The following is a 21,706-nucleotide window of genomic DNA, read 5'->3' on the forward strand; positions in this document are numbered from 1 at the left end:
CTTGTGGAGGGCCGGACTATGGTTTGGAAAAATATATATGAATGAATTCTTATGCCCCACAAATAACCCAGAGATGCATTTTAAATAAAAGGACACATTCTACTCATGTAAAAACACGCTGATTCCCGGACCGTCTATGGGCTGGATTTAGAAGGCGATTGGGCCGGATCCGGCCCCTGGGCCTTAGTTTGCCTACCCATGTTCAAGGAGAATATTTCAGATCCTTCCCTAAGTGACTTTTTGCTTTCCCCTATATTTATTTACCAACTTAATTTATATAGCTGCCCCATATCAGAAGTACTCTAGGGAGCCAGTGTGGTGTAGCGGTTAGAGTGCCGGACTAGGACCTGGGAGATCAGGGTTCAAATCCCCACTCGGGAACGAAGCTCGCTGGGTGACCTTGGGCCAGTCGCAGCCTCTTGACCTACCTCCAGGGTCGTCATAGGGATTAACTGTGGAGGAGCGTGAACCATGTACTCCTTGGAGGAATAGGTGGGATATGAATGCAGTGATGCAGCTCTTCTGCTTACCTGCTTAAGACAGCTGGAGAGACCAGATGGTTGAAGGTGTCCTTTGCTAATCTGGCACCTGGGAAATTTTGGACGCTGGCACTGCGTGCGTGCACCTTAATTTGACTAGTAGGCCTTTCATAGCTGTGTTCTATATTCAGGGTGTGGTGCAGGTGCAAAGGTGAGGTGAGGTGAGGTGGGGACTAGAGCACTTGCTTCAGTGTAAGGGTACAGTGTCTGCTTCATATCCATCTCAGTCCGTCCCTGACGTTAGGGCAGGGGCCCAAGAATGCATTATCTTCTAGAATTACCAGAAGCATGCTTGTTTTGTTTGTGCTGCTGCAATCGGTTCAGGGTACAAAAAGAACTGATTTCAGAGGAACATACTGAAATGAAACTTGTCATGCTCTGGCGGCGACCTTTGGCACGTCACATATCAGGCTGCCATGCCTTCATTGGTTCGGCAGAGCTTTTGTTTGGCAAACGGCTAGGCATTCTTCGACCATAAGAGTGAGCTTGGTTTCAAAATAGTTTGTCTGTGGCTTAGGCCTGCCAGATCCAATCTTCCAAAAATAGGAGGCTGTAACAGGGTGCTGCGAAAACTACCGAAAGGGCCTTGCTTTCTGAAGGTGAGACATTGGGTGTTCTGCATTACGGTCTTGTGTAATGTTTTACACCACACCTGCAGTTGAAAATTCATTCTTGGAAGAGCTCTTAGTAAATTTATACAACTTAAAAGCAGAGAAATATCCCAGAAGAATGGGAATTTCCCTGTTTGTCTTCTCTGAATTGCTCAAGGCTGTCGGAACACAGTGCACTGTCACAAATGTAGACTGAAAGTCATAGAGTGAGATCACCTGAGATTTCAGAAACCAGGAAGGAATTGCCCATGAAACATCAGCCATGTCTCCATAGCGCAAATCTTTATTTCCTCTAATTTACTACCCTCCACCATTTCCATTTTCTGTTTCCCACTCTCATTTCTCTCAAGTTGTTCTTCTCATTCTGATCTGTCTTCATACGATCACAAGCTTATATTGTCCAGTCAGAGACCACCTAGGTTTTTTTTTGCAGATCTATAGATAACAGAGGAAGGTGGCATCATCTCCAAAGCTGTTGTGATTATCTAGAATGTGACAGTGTCCTTAAATGGTTCAGCAGGCACTGCAAGAACACTGAGAGCCAGGGTGGTAGAGGATAGAGTGTAGGCTGGAATTGGTTTCAAATCTGGTTTCAAATCTGCTGTAGTTGCCTAGGTCTCAGCTGTACCTACTAGTGTCTTTGTGATGATAAAACTGGAGGAAGGGGTATATGTACTGCTCTGAGTCCCATTGAACTTTGTGGGGTTTACTTCTGAGTAAACATAGGCAGGGATGAGCTAAAAAAACAAATAAATCTCTTCCAGACTTGCAAAATACCACATGCTAGTGATTTCACAGCTGCTTTAACATTCCTTAAATGGTTCCTAGATGATTTCAGTCTCATGTCTACCAAGCATTGTTTGGCCAGGAATTTTTTAAAAAATGACTTTTCACATAATATCAGAACCTGGGATATTTCAAGTTGTTGTTTTTTAGTAGAACATATATCAGCATAAGTTCTTGTTTTAAAAAAATACATGATGGGGTATAGCAAAGCATTCGTGTTTTTGAAAAAGCAAGTTGATTTTTATTATAACTTTGCCTTATTTGGAAGTGCTGCAAGTGTTGTGGGTTTTTCTGGAATTTCAAACACTTGCTGGAAAGAAATTTTAATATTCAGAAGTATTTGTATGAGCTATGGAACTGGCAGTATTTTGAACTCTGAAGGTTCCCTGTGTTGGAAAATGCTTCAGGATTTTTAGCGTGCTGTGTACTGCCAAATCAATGGAAACTTGCAGCCCCCCCAAAGCAGCTCCCCATTGGGCTTTTAGTTTACTAAAATGAATGCTGAATGCTAAAATGAGAGGGAGGGTGGTCTTTGTAGGAAATGTGTTAGCACAAAATGCAAGAAGAAAGTAATCGTTTTCCAGTTACCCAAGCCTTCATTAATTCTTTTTTTTTAAGAATAATTTTTTATTAACCGACCAATCACATCAAATCAAACCAAATTACATAAATTCCAAATTACACAGCCAAATTTTAAATTTTTGTTGGGGGTACCCATATTTCAAGTTGCGAAGGGGATCCAATCAACTTCTTGCTTCTTCTTGCTGTTTTAATGTCCACAAATCTAACCTTATGATGTTCACAGTACTATCCAGTCCTTTCTTATTGTTTTTCCACATCTCTTGTTGTTATTTTCATATATTTTTCCTTTCTCTTTGTGACCTCTGATAGTCTCCACAAGCTGGTTAGAACATTTTGTAATCCTGTGTGGATATATACTTTTTTATCCAGTAGTCATATCCAGACGTTTTCCATATAACATCACTTCCATACATCAAAACAGTCTCAGCGTCATTAATCTTCACCAATCTGCCTCCTTTCTCAAAACCTCTGAGGAGATTCACCAGGAATGCAGTCTGAAAATGGCTATAAATCCTTTGGCAAGATGGCGACTCCGAATTAATTGCTGCGCCATTCCAAAAGCTCTTATTGCTTCTTGATCTCCATAAAGCATACTTTTGGTTAAAGTTTATCTCCACACAGACCTTAATCATCCTGCTTGGGTCAGTTCAACCGACGATTCTAATGAGGAGGGGTTCTTGTAAATCACATAGAAGGAAAGTAAAAAAGGTCCCCCCCCCTTCAGTCCCGTTGTCAACATACCCAGCCTTTGGTGTATCTTCATCGTAAAATATTCCTGTTTCTCCAACCCGTCGTCTTCTTTCGCAGAGGTCACTTAAATTAGCAGACTTCACTCCCCTTCTTCACTTGAAATATGTGCATTTGCTTCTTTTGTAATTAATTATTCCAAATTGCTGCAGCTAGTGCACGATCAGAGACAGTGTCCAGGAGAGCCGAGGTCCACATGGGGGCATTCTGCCTAGGGCCCTCACCCCCTTCTTTCGAATTAGGGGGTGATTTATGGGCACAGCAGGCAAGGGCAGTGTTCCCCATTTCCTTGGGGCAACAAGGGAGGCTGCCTACTCCCATAACAGCCTCTTAATTACCCCGTGTGGGTCAGAGAGATGGTATTGTCGGCCATCTTCCAATGTGCCCCCTAGTGCCCCCCCAAGCCTTCATTAATTCAGTGTGTTCCTACCAGGGGTCAGCAAGCTTTTCCGGCTGTGCACCGGTCCACTGTCCCTCAGACCATGTGGTGGGCCAGACTATAATTTTTTTTTTGGGGGGGGGGAATGAATGAATTCCTATGCCGCACAAATAACCCAGAGATGCATTTTAAATAAAAGGACGCATTCTACTCATGTAAAAACACGCTGATTCCCGGACCGTCCATGGGCCAGATTTAGAAGGCGATTGGGCTGCATCCAGCCCCTGGGCCTTAGGTTGCCTACCCCTGTCCTAAGCAAATATGTAACTAGAGCTTCTTGATATGTAAACATTTGATTGCATCCAGTGATCTATGAATGCACATTGCTGTAGTCGAACACCACGATGGCAGTGTCTAGCACAAAATGGCATCACTTGGGAATCTGAGCTATCCTTTTAAAAGAGTTGACTCTAACATGCTTAATTTAAGAGGAAACCTTAAAAGCAGCAAGGCAGCCCTCCTAAACTCTCCAGAGCTTTTGGTAAGGTTCTCAGTATGCAGCAGATGGTATCTAACTTTGCTCTGCTGTGCTTAGAAGGGTGCTGCCTCCTGCTTGTTGAGGCTGAGGAAGGCAAGTCTTTGCTGTCCATTCATGATCTTTGCAGAATATTTGGCCAAAAGCTTCCAAATTTTGCTCAAGAATCTCAAATGCCATTGCAGCAAATGCATTGTAATTGGTGCAGATTTTCATTTTCTTCCATGCAGAGCTGTTCTCTGGCAGCCACCATTGCCAGACCATTCACCGGGGATCAGTTTACTGTAGTCCTTTGTTTTTCACTGTACTGTTTTTGAATCACGCCAGCCTTGGTCATATGCACTAATTAATTTGGCAAAATAAATATTAATCCTTGATTTGTCTACGAAGCTTTGATCTGGAGGCACAACGATGTAACCATGTCGCTGAAGCAAAGCGGCATGAAGTCTGCTTTGCAAATAGAGGCCTGTCGCAAAGAGAAATATAAATTGTACACTGGGGAACTTGACAGAGAATAATGTGAAGAGTGGGGTGATGGTAGGAGATAGCCTGACACCAGCATTTGGAAGTAAGTTCTCAAAGAATCATGGTAGCTTTTTCGGTCTAAATCGGTATTTCAGCAATGTTGTATTAGTGTGAGTGGGAGCAGGGCAGTATTCTGGGAATGCATAGTTTTGGGAGGTGAAAGGAAAGCTATTCTATTAAATTGTTTTTACAGTGATCTTCTTGCTCCCCCCCCCCCCCCCACATGGGCTGAACAATAATTAGAAATAACTGCTGCACTCCTGCAGGATAGATGCTTAAAAGCATGTGCAGTGGTACCTCAGGTTAAGTACTTAATTCGTTCCGGAGGTCCGTTCTTAACCTGAAACTGTTCTTAACCTGAAGCACCACTTTAGCTAATGGGGCCTCCTGCTGCTGCCGCGCTGCCGGAGCACAATTTCTGTTCTCATCCTGAAGCAAAGTTCTTAACCTGAGGTAATATTTCTGGGTTAGCAGAGTCTGTAACCTGAAGTGTATATAACCTGAGGCGTATATAACCCGAGGTACCACTGTATACCTATTTCCATTAGGTTGCAGAAAGGTTCATTTGTAATGGTGATCCCAACATGAGACAAAGCAAGCTTTCCATTCTCTTCACCCCCCCCCCCCCAAAAAAAAAGTACAATGAGATGAGATGCAGCCTGAGGCCAGGGTGTGAGAGAAGAAGCTGTACCATCTTGTCAGAGCTTTGTCCCACAGTTGGTGTTTCCCTGCTTCAGTCATACCTTGTGCTGGAATACATTTATTGCCGCTTCACCCTCAAGAATGGCAAGTTGCGTCTTGCTTCACCAGTAAACTCCCTCTCTCTTAACTCTGCAACGTCCTATGAGAAGGAGTCAGTTCTCCTATTAAGTGTGCAAAGTTCTTTACAATCTTAGAACAGATGTTTACAGCAGTTCTGAAAAAGTGCCCATTTTACAGATCTAGAATTGAGGCTAAGGTGTGGGAGGGGAGGGAAAGGAGATTTGCCCAAAACACTCACTCCTAGTTTATGGTTGAACTCATCCCAGGCTAGCACTGTCTGTTGAGTGCCTTTCTCTGTTGCTTGTCTCCTACATTTGGCATTTTTTTAAGGGACTCTGGACGTACTGTCTCTGAAAATGAAGGTTTATTTTGGCCATCTTTGCTCATACCCATCAATAGACCACCCTCTTCAATTTCGCAGATCTTTTTGCAATGCATCTAATCATCAGTGTGTTACCGGCTTCTTTAATACTATTGCAAATGACCCTCTTCTCTTATGCTAATCACTATGCTTTGGTTGCCCTCCAAGCCTTTGTTTCGCAAATATCTGTTGCTAATTGCCTCTTTGCCCTTCTACAAACTGCAGAACGGATGCATGCAGTTTTGCTTCTGACAGTGAAGTATGCATCTTCAGCAAATGTACTGACTTGTCAACATGCCTTTTACCCTTTTATAAGGCATACACTGAAAACCGATTCCTTCTTAAAAGTGTTGACAGATTACTTCACTGTTGATCTTTCTCAGTTGAACTTTCTCAGTGTGTAGTACTGCCCTCTGCTGGCTAGAATGTATATACTTCATTATATCATCTCCCCCCCCCCCCTTCTAGTTAAGAGTATTGTGTTCAGACACAGGATAATATGGTGGACTGGGGATTTTCTTGTCCTACCAGCTAGGCTAAGCTAATTCATATTATTGCGACTCTGAAAGATGTTAAGAGAGATTCCTGTTTATTCAGGTTTTATCATGCAACCTGAACAGACCTTTGGGAATATGCCTTGCAATGCTGAAGATTCATTTAACACCAATTCCAACAAGTTATCTAACACTACGTATCGCCTTGTAAATGCTTCTGCAACATTAGGCCTTGGATCGCTCCAGTCATTCTAGATCAGTGGTTCTCAAAGGGTGTGTGACCTGCCACACTGGTGCAGCAGGAGAGGATGGCAGGTGTGGGCAGGAAGATTCAAGGACAACCAAGGAAACACGTAAACATTTCAGTGTAGTGTAGCAAAGTATAATTGTTTTAATTTTTGGCAGAATATGGATAGGTATTTTTCAAAATGAGAGCAAGAACATCAAGTGATACTGAGGACAATCCCAGTTGCGTTTCCAAATGTATTTCTTATATATATATATTCTGAAAGTGTGGCCAAGAGACAAAAATTTTGAGAGCCAATAATTTAGGGGTATTACAGGAGATGTTGGGACGCGGGTGGCGCTGTGGGTTAAACAACAGAGCCTAGGACTTGCCGATGAGAAGGTCGGCAGTTTGAATCCCCGCGACGGGGTGAGCTCCCGTTGCTCGGTCCCTGCTCCTGCCAACCTAGCAGTTCCAAAGCATGACAAAAGTGCAAGTAGCTAAATAGGTACCGCTCTGGCAGGAAGGTAAACGGCATTTCCGTGTGCTGCTCTGGTTCGCCAGAAGCGGCTTAGTCATGCTGGCCACATGACCCAGAAGCTGCACTCCGGCTCCCTCAGCCAATAAAGCGAGATGAGCGCTGCAACCCCAGAGTCGGCCACAACTGGACCTAATGGTCAGGGGTCCCTTCACCTTCAGGAGACATTGGGCTCCTGCTTTGCCTCACCCCTGGTTCTGCTTAATTGGCTGTTGCTCATCGAGCTGGGGCAAAGAAACTCAAGAGCATCTACATCACATGTTGTCTTCTGCTAGACATTAGCAGAGAAGAAACATGGTTCATAAACAGCAATTCAAGGGGATGGAGCAACCATGATCTAGTTTCCAGCCCATACTTTTATATTTATATACAGTGGTGCCGCGCAAGACGAATGCCTCGCAAGATGGAAAACCCGCTAGACGAAAGGGTTTTCCGTTTTGGAGGTGCTTCGCAAAACGAATTTCCTATGGGCTTGCTTCGCAAGACGAAAATGTCTTGCGAGTTCCTGCGGTTTTTTTCCCTTCCCCCCTTTTTCTAAGCCGCTAAGCCGCTTATCAGCTGATCCGCTAAGCCGCTTATCAGCTGATCCGCTAAGCCGCTTATCAGCTGATCTGCTAAGCCCCTAAGCCGCTAATAGCGCTAATCTGCTAATGGGCTTGCTTCGCAAGACGAAAAAACCGCAAGACGAAGAGACTCGCGGAACGGATTCTTTTCGTCTTGCGAGGCACCACTGTATTGTACACTTCCATTTCTTCTTCATGCCACAGTTTAAGATACTGCCACAACTTCTCAAAGTCTTCCTGTAGCTCTTAGGTTTCCTTAAGATGTTCATTAAATAGTGACCACTTGCTGACCCTCAGAATAGAATTGCAGAGTTGGAAGGGACCATGAGGAGCATCTAGTCCAAACCCCTGCAATGCAGGAATCTTTTTGCCCAACATGGCAAAACCCATGACCCTGAGATTAAGACCTACTGAACTATCTGCTAAAGAATAAAGCTCTGCCCCTTTTTGTTTGATTCTGGGCCAGCCCTTCAGGGTAAAATGAGGTTCTTGGTTAAACATAAGTGCAAACTCCTATCCAAAAGGGACTTGCATGACTGAATGAAGAAGTCAGATCCAAACAATTGAGCCACACAAGTCTCTTTTTGGAAAAGATCTCCAGCGTTGCAGTTAACAATTAACACATCAGCATGATTGGAATTACCTTTTAAGTCATTTTACAATTAAATTTGGCTATAACAATCAGATGAAAGAAGCAGCTAGGTTTAACATTCAAATTATCAGTTGCTTGTGTGATAGCTTTGAATCCTAGCCGTTCTGCCTAAGAACTCTTTTCATAAGAGAATTTTAATTGGGTTAGAGAGGAATAAAGCCAATACTGTTAATTGCATGGGGAGAAGAAAACCCTATTTCAGTAAGCTGGGGGGAAACAAATATGAAACTTTCCCCCCAGTATAATTACTGTAAGGAATAACTATTTATCACTGTGATGCTTTGGCGTTAGCATGCTTTAATTATAAGGAACATAGCAGTGCTGATTCTAACTTCTAAATGCTAATTTTCAGTAAATGTCGCAGAAGATGTTTTGGGGACTGGTGGGTGCAGGAAGAAAGTCTCTGTTGTCACCTCCCCCCTAAAAAATGATCTACCTTGCATTTCTCCAAGTTACTGGACAAGTTGTGGTGGCCCATGGGTAGGGAATTAAATGGGTGGGACCTGGCTGAATGTATGTAGGAATGTACAGGTAGTTCTGTGGCTCAGTGCTAGATCGGAGCTCTGCATACAGAACTTCCAGGTTAAAAGCCTTGGCGTAGGTGGTGATGGTAGAGCTATTTGCTTGACACTCCCAGGAGCTGATGTGAGTCAGAGTAGACAGCAGCCTGACCTATCACAAGCCAACTTCCTACATTTCTGTCGCTGAACTGCAATCTTTATGGAGTGGAAGAGAAACTGGATCAATCAAATCACATGTTCATTCCTACTCATAATCATCCAGACCTCATGACTTCCTGTGCATGGTGGTTGGTGGTTGAAACTTTCCCTTGACCTGTTGCCATCTGAGCCGCCTTTAATGGTACCGGTGGAAAACCAGTCTTCAAACATGGAATGAAAAGAGTGTTATAATTTAGGAGCTGGTTAGGCTTGAGGCTCGTGAGAGAGCGTGCCTTATCATTAAACAGCCCTAGCTGGCTGCATAGATATGATGATGACTTATTAAATTTCTATACCACCCTTCATCCAAAGATCTCAGGGCTGTTCGCAACAGAAAAATACAAAACACATAAGAAAACAAACAAAACCAAAACCAATATCCCCCCTGCTTCCCATGAACACATTTAAAAAGCCATAGATTGTTAATCAGCAAAATGCCTTGTTGAAGAAAAGAAGTCCTGAGCCGTTTAGCTTTCTAGGTAAAAACCAACCCTTTGAATTGGGCCCAGAATTGGCAGCCAGGATCCGTGTAAGATACTCAAACTGTCTTGTCCAGGGGTCAGCAACCTTTTTCAGCCGTGGGCCGGTCCACCATCCCTCAGACCATGTGGGGGGCCGGACTATATTTTGAAGGGAAAAAATGAACGAATTCCTATGCCCCACAAATAACCCAGAGATGCATTTTAAATAAAAGCACACATTCTACTCATGTGAAAACATGCTGATTCCCGGACAGTCCACAGGCCAGATTGAGAAGGTTGCCTACCCCTGGTCTTGTCGCACTGAGCAACCTGGCTGCTGAATTCTGCACCAGCGTAAGTTTCTGAAGCATCTTAAGAGGCAGAGGCATTGTTGTAATCTATCCTAGAGGTTACCAGAGCCTAGACAGCAGTAGTTAGGCTGTCCCTGTCCGAATAGGGGCACAACCGGGCCACTAGCCGAAGCTGATGGAAGGCACTGTGCGCCAATGAGGCCACCTGAGCCTCAAGTGACAGCAAAGGATCCAAAAGGACTCCAAAGTTGTCTAGCCACTCCTTCAGTGGGAGTGTCACCCCATCAAGAGCAGGCAACCTCTCATCCATCCAGTCTAGGGAACCACCCACGAACAGGGCCTCAGTCTTATTGGGACTGAGCTTCTGTGTAGAAGAAATTCCTTTTGCTGTTCAGGGCTAGCCCTACCATTAGGCAGATGGGGCGTCTGCCTCAGGCAGCAGACTTTGGGTGTCACGAAAGAGCAGCAAGTTATGAAGTTTTTTGTTTTGTTTTGTTTTGTTTTTTACTGTATCACTATTTATTGCCTTTCTTTTTCTCCTAGGAAATGGGAGAAGCGTTTTGGGGATTTTCTGATTCAGGTGCCAAAATTGGATACCATGCACTTTGACTTGGAAGGAAGGGGTGCTGTTTCCTTTCTGCCACAAGTAGCAAAATACCTTGGGCCAGTGTTGCTGCTGCAGTACGTGGAAGCAACATTCATTTCCCTGAGCAGCCTTTGTACATGTGCTTCTTCTTCCCCAAACAATCATACCTACCCCCTCCCAAAAATATCCCCATTAAACTTTGTACAAATTGCACAATCATGTAAGTGCACAAGCCACAACACAGTGACATTCTGTTCTGATGTAGCAATAGGCTGGCCAGACGCATACTGGCTTCCAGGGCTATATAGAAACAAATCTGAGCAACCCACAGGCTACTTTAGGATAAGGTGGTGCTGACTGTGGATTTGCTGTCCTTAAACGAACCGAGCAATTACTGTGTCACCTAAATCACAGCAGAGGGCCAGCAGGTCAGATGTATCTTGTATTCTGTGAAAAATCAACTGAGAAGTTCTCCAGTGCACGGATGAGACTTGGTCCTATTTAGTGGGGAGTGGTGAAGGAGACATTATGTTCTCTTACAGCTGAGAAAGGACACCCCCTTTAGAGAAAAGTTATGGGCAGTAGAAGAGGAAGTAAACATCCTTCTTAAAATCAGTTTAATACAGTGGTGCCTCGCAAGACGAAAAGAATCTGTTCCGCTATTCTCTTTGTCTTTGTCTAGCGGTTTTTTCATCTTGCGAAGCAAGCCCATTGACGGCTTAGCGGTTTAGCGCTGTTAGCGGCTTAGAAAAAGGGCGGAAAGGAAAAAAAAGTCGGAAAAACTCGCAAGACATTTCGTCTTGCGATGCAAGCCCATAGGGAAATTCGTTTTGCGAAGCGCCTCCAAAACGGAAAACCCTTTCGTCTAGCGGGTTTTTCGTCTTGCGAGGCATTCGTCTTGCGGGGCACCACTGTAGTGTGTCCATGCTTCATTGTTTAATATTGTTCTGATAAACTCCTCAAAGCCTTTGTCATTGTAAGAAGTCCCCTTTGTTTTGTAGATTACTTCCATTACTCAGAAATAAGACTGAGGACAAGAGAAGATGAGCTTGGGCAGGGTTATGTCATGTCTGAACTTGGAATTAAACTCTAGTTTCAAGCTGGCACGGGGGTTCTGCCAGTTTTCCATGTTAGTCCTGTTAGTGGCATTTGAGAACTATTGTCATACTACTATTCAGTGCTGTGATCCAAAAGCATCCTAGCTTGGCACATGCAATAGTTCTTAAGGATTTCCTTTCCCTTTGACCTGTCTCTCACTTCTTCACGCCAGTTCCTAGTGCTCTTTGTCACAGGACTCGCTTGTAATCAGCTACATACAGCCATCTTGCCATCCTTACCAAATGATGCATGAGCCAGTAGGGAAAGCATGCACAAAATGTGGCACCACCTTGGATGACACCATGCTTTTATGAGCACTCATTAAATCTGATTAACGAGATGAACTAAGCAATGTGTTAGAAATTCCAGCACCTCTTTCATATTGTTTAATGTCTTTGTGGTAAAAGTTTTCCTCCTGGCGCGCTCTGCCTGCCTTTTTCATTTCTACTTTTATGTCTTGCCTCAAGAACTAATCCGTTCCTTAAAACTGGGGCAGCCCTTTGGGGCGTCTCCTGTGGTTGGTTATATAGCTTGCCCCATGAGGATTTTATTCCTAGTATCTGAGGTTGCTTTGTTTTTAACCTACGACACTTTGTAGTGGCAACAGAGGGGCTGCCAGTATCTCTTAAAACCTTGGGAAAATCCTTGGTAAGTGAAGCAGGTTTGAAACAGCCAGATTTAAAAGCACAGAACTCTAAAACAGTAGATTTACAAACCCAAAGGCCTAAAAATGAAGGCTTTTTCTAGCGGTGGAACTGAGCTGGGAAGTTGGATAAGCTCAAGTCACAGAACAAAGGAGCCTCTCACTATGCTTGTCTGTGTCTTTGTGAAAAAGGGAAAGGCCTGCAAAAGTGAGTAGGGGACTGTGTGAGATGGGATGTAAGCAGATACGTTCAACAGCCACATTGGGCGATGCCCTATATTCATTGAACATAGCTTTTTTATACTCTTGCTCAAATGTGAATGAATGGATTGATGATGACAGCTCCAGATGGTCATCACTTCCTTGTGGATAACTCAAGCTTTGTTATGAAGGCACCTCTGGTGGGTTCAGGTGCTTTCTGGAGAGTTTATGCTAGCAAGGCTGAAGGTCAGAGATAATAGAATCTGCAGTCTAAAATAGTGGACGACACTAGGTTAAGAAAGACTGGTTTATGCTGGTTGGAACATAAGGCTAGGCTGCACTGAGCTTTAGTACTTCCTTGTAGTATGAACCTTGAACTTCTTGCAATATTGACCTATAGTACAATGTCAATTCTGCCATGACGGTGTGAACAGTTACCTTTTTACTTGACAAGTTGCTTGGACTCTTTGGTTCTTGAATAAGGTGAATGAACCCCAGAGGGCAGGTCTCAGGATTGCATGACGCTGGTAGTCTCTTCCAGAGGGTTGCAGACTCCCATCAACCAGACACCTTGTGCTTCAAGTCCATGGGCAGCCATTTAGGGAGACATGGCAGTGAAGGGCATCTGATTGAGCTGATCCAAAGAAGTGGGTGCAGAGACCTGGTGGATCCTGTAACCTCTTAGCAACTCACCACCTGTGAGAAGCACAAGCTATTGATGTGAATTATGGAAGCTGCTGTGTATCAGTTCATCACTGGTCCAGGAGAATAGGAAAAACCTTTGGAGAGTCCTGAGAAGCATGTCCTCTATTTTCTTTACTTTAGACTTTATGGCTGAAAAGATTAGATATGTGTGTGGGACTTCTTTTTTAAAAAAGAAAGATGTGGAAAACACAAGTTCTGCCTTAAGGTTTTTGTCTCATTACATCCCAGGCAGTGGTCAGGATCACTTTGCACAAATCTCTTTCTCCCTGTGCATGATCTTATTCATCTTTGCATTCTTGCAATCCTCAGCTTTCCTTTTGCCTCCCAAGTAAGCTTTTTACTTATTGCCAAAGTCCCCCTTTAACAGGCCTTGAGAAGATAGTGTCACAATCAATTCACATGATCTGTTGGTGCCTTTTCTGAACATTCCAAAGATGGTCACTAGGATCCAGGCCTGCTTATGTTTTTAATGCACCTGAGTTTACATCTTGCTGTGTTGCAGATTTTAGCAGGACTTTTTCTTCTGGTTACTCTTGGTGGTCCCTTCCAACTCTACAGTTCTAGGATTCTAGTGGCATTAGATGTGTTCAGAGCCTGGGATCTTCTGGGAAGCAGAGTCTGCTGAGTACACCTGTTTTGTCTTATTGCCTCTACGTCCTGCACATGCTCAAGGACAATTTAGAGAACAGAGCACTCACGTGTGTCATTTCCTTCAAAATGGAATGTAGTATGTACTTGCAACAACCTTTGTTAGGAGTTCCGACTTGCAAGTACGATATTCTTCTACTTGCCTCACTATTCTAAAATGTAGCTGTGCAGTTACCCTGGCACAGTTTGTGGTCTGTACCAATATGATGGGAGATATGTGCCAATATGATGTGAGAGCCAGTGTGGTGTAGTGGTTAAGAGCGGTAGACTCGTAATCTGGGGAACCAGGTTCGCGTCTCCACTCCTCCACCTGCAGCTGCTGGGTGACCTTGGGCCAGTCACACTTCTCTGAAGTCTCGCAGCCTCACTCACCTCACAGAGTGTTTGTTGTGGGGGAGGAAGGGAAAAGGAGATTGTTAGCCGCTTTGAGACATCTTCGGGTAGTGATAAAGCGGGATATCAAATCCAAACTCTAGAAATACTCATAGGTTGCAGATGGAGAAACTGAAGTGTTAAAAAAAAAAAGCTTAAGTGACTTGCTTGGGACAACAGCTAAAGTTACGGGACTGGCTTTTCTCTTGTTTCCATTGGAGACAGAGCATTCCTGGGTGACCCCGCTCATTTCTTTCTTGAATGGTCTGCTTTTTCCCCCCTCTCAGGTGTAGCTGACGATGAAGCTTTTGCAGAGGAATGCAGACGCAGAGGACAAAACGCCTTGCCTTTCCAGCCGGCTAATGCCCGTTCTCCAAAATCGGCCCTGAAGCCTGCCGCCTACCCCAAGCATACCTTTCACTGTAATAGCGATGAGGATGATGACTTGGTCATGACCAACTGGGAGACGCCCATTTATTCATCAGGTGTGCACAAAAAGGTGACACAGGAACCGGTAAAAAGGCAGGAGCCAGTGCTAAAGCAGGAGCCCGTAAAAAAAGTCACGCCACTTAGCCAGAAGCCTAAGTCAAAGAACCCAATAAGATCGCGTTGCTGCGTACTGATTTAAGGCTAACATTTCACATGCTCTATTCCTCTGCATTCAGACTAGCTTCAGGACTACGTTGCCCTGCCCATTTTCAGAAGATACCCAAATAAAATTCATTGCCTGTGCCAAATCGTGCATACAGCTCACAGCAAACAGCAGAACTGTGTTTAGTAGCTGACACGTTGCTTGCTTTCCTTGTTCCAAATGCAGGTTTCTAGTAGCCTGTATAGATTTTGTTCTTTGCACTGTCAGGTAACTAGATTTTCAGACTTTTGAGACCTGGTGGAATCTCCTTGGCAAAATGGCTTGCCCTCCTCCTCCTCGTTTCCTTTAGCCAAGGATATGTTTAGCAAGGGCTGACATAAGCAGCAGCCCGTTCATCGTTTTGCTCATTTCAATCGGTGCCAGATCCAAACATCTAATTTGCAGGTTAATACTGCAAGATTCACATTTCCCTTGGTATCCAGTATTAACAAGCTCCTTAATGTGAATAATCCATTGTTCATACCCTATTTGTTTTTTACCGCCTGCCGTCATGGGAGACACAAGTGCACTAAGTTGCTGATCCAGTCTGTTTCATGTGCTTACTAAAACGAGAAGCTGCGGTATTGTAGCTTAGTAACTGCACAGCTGAATCTTCAGCCCCCCCCCCCCCCGCTATGGCTTAATTTCAGAACCAGTTTTCGGGAAACTATTTTCAGGAAACCTCAGTTCACCATTGCCAGGCGGTCACTCCCCACTTCCCACACTTCTTTGAGTGCCAACACAAGCAAAATGAACACGAACTGAGGAGAAATGACGATGTGAGGAAGATTTCACATAGCATGGTTTTTAGGTGCACACCTAAACTTGGGGGGGGGGTTGTATCCAAAGGTTTTCTCCCTCAGGTGGAAGGAGGGAGGGACTGTTTGGGTCCAACCCACAACAAACCCCTGTCTCACAAAGGGAGGTGTGTTGGGGAGCCAGGATTGGTAGGCTCAAATTGCCTTGTGTAATATGAGAAACTGCTCTGAGTGTAGAAGTTCTGGGGTGGATTGTGTTCATCTAGTCCCCGACAGAATAGAAAGGGAAATGTCTTTCCTTGCTATGGCAGGCAGCACAGCCAGATGGGGTGAGTTATCCTCTCCCGTGTTGCCCCTTGCCTGCAGGCACTTCTAGCCTCAAGCATCTTATTCATCATCCCTGCTTGTGGCATTCCGCAATCTGGGAAAGGCGGATATGAACTTGCAGAAACCTGCTTTATGGCAAGGTTTGGCTGGGATGACTCTTCAAGGGCTTCCTTTCAGCTCCCATGACCCATGGAGACCAGAATCGAGAGCGGGGACCACCTTGGGAAGCTTTCATGGTGCAAACTTAGGAAACGTGAAACAACCGAGAGGGAAACTCTTGTTTGCTTAAAATTAAGCAACAGGTTGCCAAAGGGCTGTCATTTTGGTTTGCCCTCAAACCTTTTGCCCGTTTCCCTCCCGCTGCTTCCGAGGCCATTGATACGCCAGCCTTAATGGCCATGGATGGTCTCCTACTAAATTCAGAGTAGATCCATTCACTTACTTTAGTCATTTCTGTTTGTTTCAATGGATCTACTCCCTGTCTGACTAGCGCTGATGCCTCTCCATGTTTTCTCCCGATACTGCACGTATCAAGGATGCGTTGTGGTCTGGGCTGGCATGCGAGCAGGTGCTGAACAGGCGAGGCAACTCCTGGTAACAGGAAGCTGACCTTCCCCACAACTGGAGTAACTATGCTTCGACTGCTAGTCAATTGCAGGACGCAGGTTTTTTTTGAAGTGGCTCTTTGGAATAACACGAAAGAGGGGTCCGCAGCTGCAGCAGCTACGCCGTTGTCTTCCTGTTGTTTGTAATCTGACAACGTAATATCGGAGCCATCTGTGCTTTTTGCTTTGCAAGTAAAACGGGGGCTGTCAAATCCCCACCCATCTCCCGCAGACTAGGGCCCATCATTTTAAAATTCTAGACATAGTGCGGTTTGCCAGGTAGCACAGCCTTGGGCATTTGAAAAACACACCAGGGAGCGCAAGTGATTGAGGTAAAGTTCCATGTTTTTTTTAAGGGACCAGAGGCTATCAAATGTCAGATTCAAAAATTACAGTGCTTCCTCGTTTAAAATCATTGCATCTTTTTACAAACTTTGTTCGATCAGGTAAGTATCACTATTCCCTGTACTGTGCATGGCAGAGACAAGAAAGTTGTCAAAAATAGACTTTGGCACTGGTCAACGTTTCCCAGCATCAGTTATGGGGTGGGAGATAGGGTGCATTGGGTAGTGTGCATAGATGCCTTGCATCCAGCAGGCCACAGGTTCAGTACCTGGCATCTCCCATGAAAACTGATCTCAGGAGCAGGAAGGTGTATTTTGAAGCGTAGTCTGGATGTGTCTTGAAGAGCAGCTGTCGGTTGAAGTATATAGTGCTGGACGACATAGACCAGTGGTCAGATGAAGATCGTTTCATATATTCTATGAATCATGTTGCTAGAACTCTAGTTCTTCTCGCCCCATTGGGTCCTCGCTTCTTTGCTGAGACAGACACCTGTGCAATTTTGACTCTCCTGTGAGATCCAACGGTTGGTTGTAGCCTTGTATCTGGAAGTGGTGGAAGTATCAGCTTACGTTGTCAATATTTACCCCCTGTTGGCAACCTGGTGATCCACTTACAAGGCTCCTGCTGATGGGCCCTCACCTGCGATTTAGGAGTCTTGCCACTGCCTTTGTTGGGTTCATACTGTCTCTGAATGAGATCATATGTTCTGCATCAGGGACAACTGTCCCTAGGATGAGTGATACCTAACTTGCAATAGTTTGTACCTCTGGTTAGTTAACTGACTGAACTGGTAAATGGCAGTAGTTCTGAAAAACTGTTTTGAGCAGCTCCCCCATTTTTGGAGTAGCCAAAAGCTGAACTTGAACCCAGTGAATAATTTCAACCTTGGATACGAGAGAAGAGAGTGCCCGTTGGTAGGTAGTGTTCAAAACTGTCGGTGGCTCCCTTTTGGGCTGAATATCGCCCACCAACTCCCCCCCCCCTAATCTGGTCACTTGTTTACCCTACCAAATTTTAACCAATGCAATTAAACCTGCATTTTCCTTGTAAGGACAAGAGGGTGGTTTCTCAGTGTTTTATCTCTTGGGTTTTGTATGCAATTTCCCCATTAAAATAGTTTGTCAAAGAGTTTAGAAACAGAACAACCACTGTCCATGGAGCAGGCTTCATATGTCATAGCAGGTGATTTCAGCTCTAAATAATTGGTTGCACTACAGATTTCTGTAGAATTCAAATGGAAAACTACCTGTTTCTGCATAATTCAAATGGAAGCTCACTTATTCCAGGCAGGGTTACTTCCCCACCTGCACCAAATGTTTGGCTAGTCTGCTGGTACAGGGCAATGCATTAAACTGCTGTAAGTATATCACGGCCCAAGTATTCTAGTGCAGGTTAGTCTCCTGTCGACTTAAGCACTATAACTGCTTAATCCCCATTGAAATGAACTAGTGCTCTTTGCGTTGTATACTGTCTCACTTCTGCAAACAGTACAGATAATTTAAAATACCTGCCCATCCCATCATTTAAACTTGTACACATTTGATAAGAAAATAAACAAGGCCATCCCGAATTCCTTTGAATGTTTTGTTAACTCTTTTCTAAATTTCAAAGGAATGCCTTCAGAAACGAGCCACAGTGATGACCTTAAAACAGCCTTTAAAAACTGGTACACATTTAAACTTGTACACATTTGATAAGAAAATAAGCAAGGCTATCCAGAATTCCTTTGATTGTTTTGTTAACTCTTTCCCAAATTTCAAAGGAATGCCTTCAGAAACAAGATACAGAGATGACCTAAAAACAGCCTTTAAAAACTGGTAGGGTTGTTAAAAGCCAAATTAACAAGGGAAGACTTATTTCAACAAAAGTTTTCAAAACCTCAACTGATGACAGTCAGGGTTGCTCTGAAATAGGACTGAGAAGGGAGGGAGCTAAATTTACAACCTAGCCTGCAGTTTTTGAGAGGGAGGACCCAATGGAAGCAAAAAGGGCCATTTCAGTTAACAATATAGTTAAACTATATTGCATTTAGATAAGGCAGTCCTTTTTGTTGTGTTTTTTTTTTGACTCACAGGTGCATAGTAAACAATCTCGTCAAGACCTAGCCATTTAGAGATATTTACAACAGGGAACTCTTCAGATGATGGACAGAGTGCCTCTGAAGTGAAGGCTAATGGGAACTTTCATTATGGCCAGGAGGCCTTTGCACTGAGCCTATGGCTGGTGGTCACCTTTTGGAAGTAACTTTACATGTGGAGAAGCTAACTTTGGTAGGCCAACTGTTAAGGAAATGTGAGAGACCTGGGAGGGAGGAACCTTGCACTTGCTGAAGCCCTGTGATTATGCTCCTCAGGGGCGACCTGCCTTGCATTTTCAGAAGGCTTAAAATCAGAATGCTTCTGCTTTAATGAAGGGAAATCTATATGAACAATGTTTTACCAGCCGTGTCTCCTCAGGATACAAAGAAGTCAGCAAGAGGAAGAAGCAGAAGCTGAGGGAGGAGCAGAAGAAGAAGAAGTCAGCCAAGGCACCCTATTAAAATGGACTTCGATGCCCCCCAGCACAGACCCTCTCGCTGTCACACCACTTGACCCCACCCACACTCCTTTCCTGGTGCTTATATTTTCTTACGGCTAATCTCACTTAGCAAGGGGGGGGGGAGAGACTATGGCTCCTCTCTAAAGTACACTAAACTTGCACTATTACACTTGAGCACCACAGATTTGCTTGAGTTTCTGTATGACGCCCCTGTCAGAAACCCGCTCCACGGAAGTCACTTCCATTGAAATCAGTGGGTTTGGCTTCTGAGCAGCGTGTTTAGGATCAGGGTGCATCCGATGCTTCAGATAAGCAGATCCCGGCTTGAAATGTGTTTTATTTTCGGGGGGAAAAGAATAATAATAATGTGGTAGAACCTTTTCAACCTTTTTTCTTTCCTGGGGCTAAAGCTATCGTAGTCTAGTGTGCTTCTTCTAGAACTTAGAAAGGTTGTAAACGATGTGTCTATATTTCAAAAAAACAAAAACAAAACGCTTTTCATCATGGGATATTCTGAACTTAATATGTTTCTCATTTCATGTGACCTCAGTTTTCCTTAGCTGGACTCCCCCATAATGACTGAGGATCAGTTCTCGGGAGATTCAGCCCTGCATCTTATTTTCCACAGGGGAAGAAGCAGTTGATTTTTCTTGCTTGCATGTGCCATTATTGATGCGCTATGGATCACAAGTAGTGGGCCATGATTGTGAGAGAGAGCAAGTCCCCCCCCACAAGCTTCTTCGTGAAATCAACCCTTGCGAGTTCATTATGTTCCCCAGAACTCTCTCTCGCCAAATAATAAAAGGCATACTTTGAAATACTACCCTATGTCCATTGCCCAAAAATCAGTAGCCTTGACGACGTGTTCATGCCAAGTAGAGCAAGGGTCACAGCACCTCACCGCACCTGCCAGAAATCGCCCCTTTTCCTAGGGTGGCATGTGAGGGTGGAGTGGAGCCTTGACTAGCCGGAAAGAGCTTACGGCCTGTGTTCCTTGGTCAGATCTAGAATACGTATTTGTACATTGGGTGGATACAGTGTGTGCTGGTTCCCATTTGGTCTAAATTGGGGTTGAAGGGGTGAATTAAGGAGTTGGATGTAGCAAGGCAACTTCATTCCCCTCCATATAAATGTTTCATTTGCATGGTACATGGCTTCTGTTAACCTCATAAATACTACTAAGTTGGAGCCTTCCATTCCTTTAACTTTTCCCAAGCATGGTTACTGTAGAAGCAAGTTGCCTCCTTGCTGCTTAATCCGTGATTTGAAGTTCTCAGCTGCTTTGGTCTCCTGTGTGTTCTCCCCTCCCTTCTCTCCCTGATAAATTATGTGGCAATTCTCTTCCTTGGCACTGTTGGAAACCCCAAATTTCCTGGAGAAATCGTTGATTAGCCCCCCTAATAATGTATCTTAGGTCCAGGAAGATTAGGTTGCAAGAGGATTTGGGGTACTTACTTGGATTAATCTTTAATGCTGGTATTATGAAAATGTAATCTTGTGCAACTCATTAGGTATTTAAAACACAATATGTCTGAAGTTTGATGCAGAATCATACCCCCTTTTTTTGTTACATGAATACCACTGATTTGTGTCGTGCCGTGTTACTAATATTTAAAGAAATAAAGCAAGTTCCCCATTCCTTGACTTTTTATTTTTATTTGAACAGCTCAAAGAATGGACTTCTGACATATATATATATATAAAAATAAAAGTCAGGATGCTAAACTAACTCCATGGAAGTTTCTGCAAAGAGGGAATTTTTGCGTCGCTAACAAGATGAAGGGTGGATTTATAGCTCTCAGTAGAAATGTATATTAATTGGAATTGCTTCTGAGGAAGTAACAAGAGACAGCAGGAGATACTAGGGACAGAAGAACAGATAGCTTAAGTCTGAGAAACACTCTAAAAACCTTAATATTACACACATACAGAGAGAGAGATTTATTCACACAATAAATATAATCACATAACATTTTTAGAATCTATCCAAATATATTCTCAAGCACTTTAATGATATGTAGTGCCACCTTCATGCCATATGTACATTACAATTTCAATATACCATTTTTGAAAATTGGAATGTTTTACTGCACACATTTTCTGTGATTATATTTCTTGGCTGAATAAATTTGTGTGTGATTGCCTGAAATGGTTTTATACTAGGTTTATTATTATTATTTTTACCTTGAGTTTTAGCTCTCTGTTCCAAGAGATGCCAACATGACTGTTATTCTTATGGGCTGCAGAAATAAGTGTAAGAACATAGTGACTCTGTTTCTCACTTGCTGGAGCCCAATAATGGATTTCTCGATGACACGTTAGGGTTTGGTGCCACTGGCCAAGGGAATCTCTGGTGTGCTGGGTTTTAAAATAAAATGCCCTGGGGAAATTCGATTGTGTAGGTCTCGCTTTATTCACGGCCTGGGCCTTGCCTGAGATGACTGGAACTGTTGATTTT

The 21,706-nt window shown here is 43.8% G+C and overlaps 1 protein-coding gene and 1 long non-coding RNA gene across 2 annotated transcripts in view; one reads left to right on the plus strand and one right to left on the minus strand.

The window, feature by feature from the left end:
* LOC307199379 overlaps positions 1–14,325 on the minus strand; it is a 180,010-nt gene extending 165,685 nt beyond the window's left edge. Inside the window, exon 1 of the long non-coding RNA XR_013831948.1 lies at positions 14,144–14,325. This is a non-coding gene — a long non-coding RNA (uncharacterized lncRNA). The remainder of the gene's footprint in view (positions 1–14,143) is intronic.
* DNAJB6 (DnaJ heat shock protein family (Hsp40) member B6) overlaps positions 1–19,593 on the plus strand; it is a 63,198-nt gene extending 43,605 nt beyond the window's left edge. Inside the window, exons 9-10 of the mRNA XM_079947027.1 lie at positions 14,332–14,529; positions 19,167–19,593. Coding sequence (XP_079803153.1) covers positions 14,332–14,529; positions 19,167–19,249 — 281 coding nt within the window. The 3' untranslated portion in view covers positions 19,250–19,593. The remainder of the gene's footprint in view (positions 1–14,331; positions 14,530–19,166) is intronic.
* The last annotated feature ends 2,113 nt before the right edge of the window (positions 19,594–21,706 follow it).

This window comes from Podarcis cretensis, assembly GCF_951804945.1.
Source record: "Podarcis cretensis genome assembly, chromosome: 12".
NCBI lineage: Eukaryota > Metazoa > Chordata > Lepidosauria > Squamata > Lacertidae > Podarcis > Podarcis cretensis.